The sequence below is a fragment of the Stomoxys calcitrans genome, chromosome 5 (genome assembly GCF_963082655.1).
Source record: "Stomoxys calcitrans chromosome 5, idStoCalc2.1, whole genome shotgun sequence".
In the NCBI taxonomy this organism is placed as follows: domain Eukaryota; kingdom Metazoa; phylum Arthropoda; class Insecta; order Diptera; family Muscidae; genus Stomoxys; species Stomoxys calcitrans.
The window spans coordinates 158,173,122-158,181,317 of record NC_081556.1 but is presented as its reverse complement, the minus strand read 5'-3'; the positions used below and the strand labels follow the sequence as shown (position 1 = coordinate 158,181,317).

The window sequence follows — 8,196 nt, the reverse complement described above, 5'->3', positions numbered from 1 at the left end:
GAGTTAGGAATTACGTGCTGCTCGAATAGAACAGCAAAATATTTATACCGAACGACTCAAATTCTGGCTTCCGCAGTTTTGAAAGCAAATATCGGCAAAAAAATATATATATGGGAGCTACATATAAATCTAGGCACACAGGTAGATTGCCAGAGAAGGGGTCGTGGATTCGATTCCCACCAGAGGCCTTGGATTGTCCCTACTGAAGTATCACAATGGACTTAAAATTGTAAAAGTAAGTTTGTAAATCTGGGACGATTTTTTTGAAATTTTGCACACATATTGGGACGTCACATAAAAGATCTCAAGCCAAACTTTATAAAGAACCAAGTAAAATTATGGCTTCTACGAACTTAAAAGGTCATAGCGTATGAAAATATATATGGGAGCTATATCTCAATCTTATCCGATTTTGATGAAATTCTGCACATGTATTAAGGATAATACAACATGTTCAGAGAACATGTTGTGTTGGCATAGGCGGAGCGATGAGGACCGATGAGGATTCGACCCATAGGCATACAGATTAAGTGCGAAGCCAATGTGCTATGAGATTTAAGGCGATGGGAGAATGGCTGGAGGATAGGAGCAGCTCATACCATCGCGGTATAATCGAGACGACGATAGGAAACCTGAAAGGAATGGTAGAGGTTTCCGATCGGATACCTCAAACGACAATTGCGCCCGAGTGGGAGGCGTTGCTGCCAGCGGCACAGTCTTGGATTGAGGGAAACCTACACTGGTAAAAAATGGAAATCAATGGATATGGCAATGATTGTTGGAAAAAAAGAATTAAGGTTGGTCACGGTGTAACATTACTTTTTGTAATTGTTAACATAAATAAACGAAAAATAATTAGATTATAATTATATTCAATGGTTTTTTTTTTTTGGTTCATTAAGGGGGTGGAATAATTAATAATGGTATGGTATGGTATCCATACCAATAACGGTATGGAGCTACAACCAATAACTGAATGGTATTAAAACCAGTACCAGATCGGTAATAAGGCTAGTACCAAACGGTACTAATCATTTTATCTTTCATCCATACCATCCGGCATTGTTTTTGTACCATACGGTATTGCTTTACTATCAATATCGTATGGTACTGAAATGAGCACTTTCGGTATTAAATTTTCCCTGGGTGTGTTATTGCAATCTAGAAGATCATGTTAACGGATTGATCAAAACTAAAGAACAGAGTGGGCCTGGGGGTCTACATTGAGAACCCAGGGACTGGGGCCTGTTTAACACTGCCTGACCATTATATATTGTCCTATAAGCGGAGATCCGGGCGATCACCGAATGCGTGAGGTGGTGTGATGTTAACGTGAGAACGTTGAGTGTGAACATCTTTACGGACCATAAACAGGTCATAAGGGCAATAACAACCAGGACGGTAAGATCAGGACAGTCTTGAAATGTAAGAAGGATATTAACGCCTTCACTGAGGATGGCACGATCCGCATCGTTTGGTTGCCGGGCCATAACGGAGCAATGTCGGTGCTCAAACGATGCCCATGTCCCATGGGACATGGGTTTATATGGGAGCTATATCAGGTTATGGACCGATTTAGACCCAACTTGGACAGATGTTGGAGGTTGTAGGAGAAGTCGCGAAGTTGCGCAAAATTTCAGCCTGATTGGATAAGAATGACGCCATGTAGAAGCTCAATAAATACAATCGGGGGATCGGTTGATTTGGCATCTATATCAGCTTATGGACCGATTCACACCTTACTTGGCACAAATGCTGGAGGTCGTATGAGAAATCATTGTGCAAAATTATCGGATAATAATTACTCCCTTTAGGAACTCAAGAAGTCAAATCGGTGGATCGGTTTATATGCAATCTCCAATGACCTAAAACAATAAGAAGTATCTTTGCAAAGTTTCAAGTGGCTAGCTATATTCTTTGGACCTCAATCGTGGTTTCGGCAGACAGACGGACAGACGGAAGGGCATGGCTAGATCGACTTAGAATATCAAGACAACCAAGAACAGTGTCGTGTATCAATATTTCGGGGTGTTCCACAGGGAATGATTAGACTTGTATACCCCTCATCCTACGGTGGATGTATAAAAACAACTTTTAAAATTTGAAAAATAGTTGCAAGTTTCACAAAAAACCAATAATACAAAAAAATTAAAAAAATGTTTTTTTTGGTTTTTATTGTACCTGAATCTATTTTCAATCAAAAAAAATTATTAGCAAAACAAAAAAAATTACCTTAAGCGCCATAATTTTTAAGGCGTTAAATCGGTCATTTCGCCCATAGTGCGCTATGCGATTTACAATCAACCCAACCCAACCACACTGATTTTGTTTCTCTTTTTAATGACATGTCATGATTCATTTGATACGAAGACATTTCTCAAACTAAATTTTCACTAAAACTATCAAAAGGTATTAACATTTTTGGCAAGGGTAAGCTTAAAACAAAATTGCTCTACATTTAATGGCACCATTGGATTGCTACCAAGATAATCTCCCTCTTCGAAATACTAACAAGTTTTTATTAACATGCATAATTAAATCATTTCACTTATTGTTTAATTGCCAATAGACTGCTCTCTGCTAACTTGACACATATCTGCGACATTCGCACCGAAATTGCAAAAAGAACGGATTTCCGAAAATCAGGAAATGCACATAAAACGTCCGCTACAATAGCATCATTATAAAGTCACTAAATGCCAAACTCGAATCTTAACAGGGGTTGAGAGAGTGAGAGCCGTTACTGAAGTTGAACAAATTTATGCTGAGAGTAACATAACATAAACATGTTATCAACTTGGCTGAAAAGAGCCCAAATTCCAAGCTAAAAATATAGACAGTCTAGCTGGCAGTGATTCAGTTGAGAAACAGAATTCATAGAGTACGGTCATGTGGACATTCAACTGATTTCTACTATTTTTATTTTCCCTCCCGATCTATTCGAAACGAATGAACGGTAACCGTTACAATTGCAACATAAAATTGAAAAGAATAGAAAAAAAAAGAAAGAGAAACAAAAACAGAAATAAAGTGCATCCATTCATGGTAATCGAGGCAAATGACAGTGAAGTGTACTTGTGTTCTCCATAGGCGTTTAAATCAATTTCTTGTCCAATAGATGCGTGCCATTTCGATGAAATTTTAAAGAGGCTACCCCAAACAAAACAAAAATAACAATAACAGAAAAATAAACAAAACCGGGCTCTTCATTGTTGCTGCTGCTACCGTTGAGAGATCTTGGAGCCACCAGCGCCGCCGACGCTGTCGCAGTTGCTTCAAGAGATGGCCAAAACCAAGGCACTCGACACTCAGCGCACTCACTATGTGGCTTGGATGGTCGATTGTGTGCTTGAGTGCTCCATGCCTAAAGTGAAAGTTTGTTAAGCATAAAATTCGAAGTCCGTTATCTTTTCTTCTTCGTCTTTGCACACACAAACAGATGTCAGCAGTAGCAGCAGCACCAGCAGCGCATAGCTCCCCACTGCACACCAGTATCGCACATCGCTCACAAAACAGCTTCAAGCTCATCACAGCACAGCAACAGCAACCGACTACAAGAATGCCTTAATGTTGGTCATAGCTTCGACATTTACTGCCGCAACGTCCAAGCGAATGGACGTCCGAAATCGAAACAACGGTCGGTTCATAACGTAACGCTATTTCCATATCTGACCACTTTGACGCTTTTGACTTTGACGCTAACTCGCGTTTCTCATTGTTGTTGATGGCTTTTGGTGTTGTACAACAGGTGTATGTAAATTGGACAAGCACGAATACTCAACGACAACAGCAACCTCACAGAGGCAGACAGACTAAAAGAGATTTCGACGGGTAGTGGTGACACCAAGCCATCTCCAAGTGCGTGTGCTTCATTAAAAATAAAAAAGAAAAAGACAACACAATTAACAATTAATACATCTATGGTGTGCGAAATATTTCAGCCTATACAAGAAAAATATAAAAAAAAAATCCAAACGCGTGTGCAATCAATATATTACATACAAAGCAGAACCAAATAAAAAAGTGCTAAAATCAGTTGAAACAACTACCATACAGAAAATAAACCAATTGCATATATTTTCTTTTAGAATTTCTATATGTAATTAACAAATAAACAACAACAACAATAAATTGCAATGCAATGAATTCTAAAGGAAAACACCAAACGATTATTGTGCGTATGTTCTGAATGTGTGAATGCATTCACACACACACACACATACAAGCCCAACCATTTGCCAGCAAAGAAGAAAACAAAACAAAACAAGTTTGTTGTCTAAGTCTTTCGTTTTGCCTTAAGAACATCTACGCAACGCAATCGCTCAATGCACTGATAAACAATTAATGGGTCATTTGTATTGTTGCAACACTCCTGCAATCGTTCAAAGTGTTTATTGTTGTTTTTTTTTTTTGCTTTTGTAATAATTTTATCTTCATTTTCTAGTCAGTGTCATATTTAGTTAACATATAAAAAAGCAACAAAAGCAACACCAAGGATATGTCAAGGATAAACTCGAGTAGATCGCTTACAAGGCGATTCTTTCACCTGAAATTGCTGCCTCTCACACACATAGCCGTTATTTTTATAGCGCTGACATCGTTGGTGCACAACACAATCGGATTTAGGACTACCAATGGAGGTGAGTAGCCATGGAATTATTTTAAAGCGTTGACCGCCGGTTCAACCTGTTGTTCTTGTTGCACAAATGCAGGATGATTTCTTTTCTATTCTCGTTGCAAATACGAAAACAACAACAACAACGAAATGGAAGAACTGCTTGATGTGAGTCGTCTGCGAAGACAACGATGCCACCGTCCACCATGTGTCGTATGTGTATCATGGCATAATTTTAATAATCAACTCTTGAAGAAATTATACTAAAGAACATAAATAACAAAACATACAGACCTAGTTGCTGCTGACAATTGGCAGCCACTGTTGGAAATTTTGTATGCTTAGCTTAGCTCAACTTGGCTCAATTCAGTTCAGCTCAACTCTCTGTTGGTTGGCTGGCTGGCTGGCTGTTTGTCTGGTTTCGGTATCGCATTGTGCAAATTGTTTATTATTTTTTTTTCTCTCTTTTTGTTGGCACACAATCCGTTTGTGTGTGTCATTGTTGTCCTCATTGACGGTGATCATGATGATGATGATGATGACGATCATCATCTTTGCTAACATGTTGGTAGTGAAAGCTCTTTTGGCCTTTGTTTTGCTGCCTCTCCATACAACTCATGGCATATATGTCTATAACTCTAATTTTTACCACTTTCCACATGCCTCAACATGCATTCATGAATGGAACGTTGAAAAATGGGAATTTTTTTTTGTCAATTTTCTGGGGGTCCCTGCAAGGTTCTGTACAAAGGTCAATGCTGACATGAGATAATGTGTTGCATTGTGCAAAAAGAAGAATGGAAATCAAGTAAATTATTGGTACACTAAAAGTAACATATTTTTGGTTCTATTGTTGCAAATATTCAAAAACAAAAATTATTTTTTCCAAAGTGAACAATTTTGAAGGTTGTCATTTATTTTGGCACATCGTTAAATCCTACATATCATTGGAAAAAAAAACCAAAAGCATTTAGCCGAATCTCATATACCCCCTGGAAAAAATGCTTCCTATGGGGTCTAAAAGTCAAATCAATCAAATCAGTAATCCAAATCTGAATATCGGCCAAGAAATACGCCCTCTTGGGACTTAGTAAGCCAAATCGGAATATCGGTTTATATGACAGCTATTTGAATGTTTCCACCAGAATTCCATTGAGAAAACAGGAAGACTTCTCGCATACTAATGAGTGCTGTCTGATTCAAGCTTTTAGCTCAAAGAAAAAGTATCACCCAAATCAACTCCGAACGACACACTATGAGTGGAAATAAGCCAAAAATGTGGCCAAAAATCGCTAAAACCATGAAAGTGATTGAATTTTAAACAGATTGCAGAAAAATTATTGCGTTTTCATGTTTTGACATTGTGGCCAAAAATCGCTAAAACGATGAAAATGATTGAATTTTTAACAGATTGCAGAAAACCTATTGCGTTTTCGTGTTTTGACATTGGAACACTCTGTAATGGCGCAGTTTGAAGTACACGGTAACAAAATTTCACCACTTTTAGCACCCTGTACCTATACAAGACCAATGTGCTCGATTGTTTTGAAAGAACTAACCAAAATTCACCAAAAACATCAAACATTTATACATTGTTGTGAATTTTACCAGAGATATAAGCTCTCATATACGCTATGGTTACAAAAAGTATGGGGAATTTAGAATTTTTGAACCAACATGGTGTTTACGATTTTCTGTTTTTTATGTTGGGTAGTGTGTAGCAAAAAAAATTGTTTTATTTTTGAAACGCATACCCTCAACCATCTTTTTTCTTTTGATCCAAATAAATAAAATATGAAATATTATGGCGATAAGCTAATGATAACCCGTGCAGACATCAGTGGAGCAAAGTCGTACAATTATGACTCGACCCCGACTTCGAAGTCGACTCCAAGCTCTTAAAAATGCAAAATTTCTTTATCCACACCATAGAAGGGTGTTTGGAAATCTCACTATTTATTTTGCAACACCTCGATATATTGATATGTGACCTTATAAAGAATATGTATTCTGAATTGCTGCCCATTTTAAGCCAGTCTATCGATATACGTCTGTCTTTCTTTCTGTACATGCTTATTAGTGTACAAAGTACAGGTCGCAATTTTCATACCAACGTCTTCACCTTTTTATACCCTCCACCATAGGATTTGGATATACAAATTTCGTCATTCTGTTTGTAACTCCTCGAAATATTCGTCTAAGATCCCATAAAGTATATATATTCTTGATCATCATGACATTCTATGTCGATCTAGCCATATTCATCCGTCTGTCCGTCCGTCCATCTGTCTGTCGAAAGCACGCTAACTTTCAAAGGAATAAAGCTAGCTACTTGAAATTTTACACAAATACTTCTTATTAGTGTAGGTCGGTTGGGATTATATATGGGCCATATCGGTTCATATTTTGTTAAAGCTGCCATATAAGCCAATCTGGGGTCTTAACTTCTTGAACCTCTAGAGGGCGCAATTATTATCCTTGTGTATAAGGCCATTTTGAAGTATCCATGGCATAGAATCCAGCGAATTTTTCGGATTGTTATACCAATTTTAACCCATTTCGTCATTATCGCCTATTTCAAGTTCTTAAGCGTCCCGTACGGCTTGTATTTTCAAAAACCGTTGCAGACCTCTGGAGCAAAGTATGCTCCAGAGATTTTCGAAGAAAATCGAAGAACCTAACACAAGTCACCGTCCCAAATTTTGGCGAAATCGGATAATAAATGCACCATTTATGGCCCCAAAACCTTAAATCGAGAGATCGGTCTCTATGGCAGCTATATCCAAATCTTAACCGATCTGAGCCAAATTGAAGAAGAATGTCGAAGGGCCCAACAAAACTCACGATCCCAAAATTTGGCAAAATCGGAAAATAAATGTGCCTTTTATGAGCGCAAGGCCTTAAATCGAGAGATCGGTCTATATGGCAGCTATATCCAAATCTAAACCGATCTGAGCCAAATTGAAGAAGGATGTCGAGGAGTCTAAGGATGGATGTCGAAGGGCCTAACATTACTCACTGTCCCAAATTTCAGCAAAATCGTATAATAAATGTGGCTGTTATGGGCCTTAGACCCTAAATCAGCGGAGCAGTCTATAGGGGGCTATATCAAGATATAGTCCGATATAGCCCATCTTCGATCTCAATCCGCTTATGGACAAAAAAGAAACTGTGAAAAATTTTATATCTCTGTTCTTAAAGACAGTAGCGTGATTTCAACAAACAGACGGACGGACATGGCTAGATCGTCTTCGATTTTTATGCTGATCAAGAGTATATATAATTTATAGGGTCGGAATGGATATTTCGCTGATGAATATACCCCCATCCTTCGGTGGTGGGTATAAAAATGCGCCTGTTATGGGTCCAACACCTTAAATTGGGAGATCGGTATACACGAAAACTATATCCAAATATAGGCTGATCTGAACCATATAACCATGAACCATGTAACCATGCACGGATGTCGAAAAGCCTAGCATTGCTCACTGTGCGAAATTTCAACGAAATCTGATAATAAGTGCACCTTTCACGGGATATCGGTATGTACGTCACCTATATCCAAATATATCCCTATCTGA

General features: G+C 38.2%; 1 protein-coding gene across 2 annotated transcripts in view; it reads left to right on the top strand.

The window, feature by feature from the left end:
* The first annotated feature begins 3,027 nt into the window (after window positions 1-3,027).
* Window positions 3,028-8,196, top strand: part of LOC106095957 (serine protease filzig) — a 60,668-nt gene continuing 55,499 nt past the window's right edge. Inside the window, exons 1-2 of one of the 2 annotated variants that reach the window (XM_013263419.2) lie at window positions 3,028-3,045; window positions 4,445-4,640. In XM_013263419.2, coding sequence (XP_013118873.2) covers window positions 4,499-4,640 — 142 coding nt within the window. In that variant the 5' untranslated portion in view covers window positions 3,028-3,045; window positions 4,445-4,498. Of the gene's footprint in view, window positions 3,046-3,611; window positions 3,638-4,444; window positions 4,641-8,196 lie in introns of those variants that run through there. The other variant, XM_013263418.2, reaches the window with a different exon arrangement.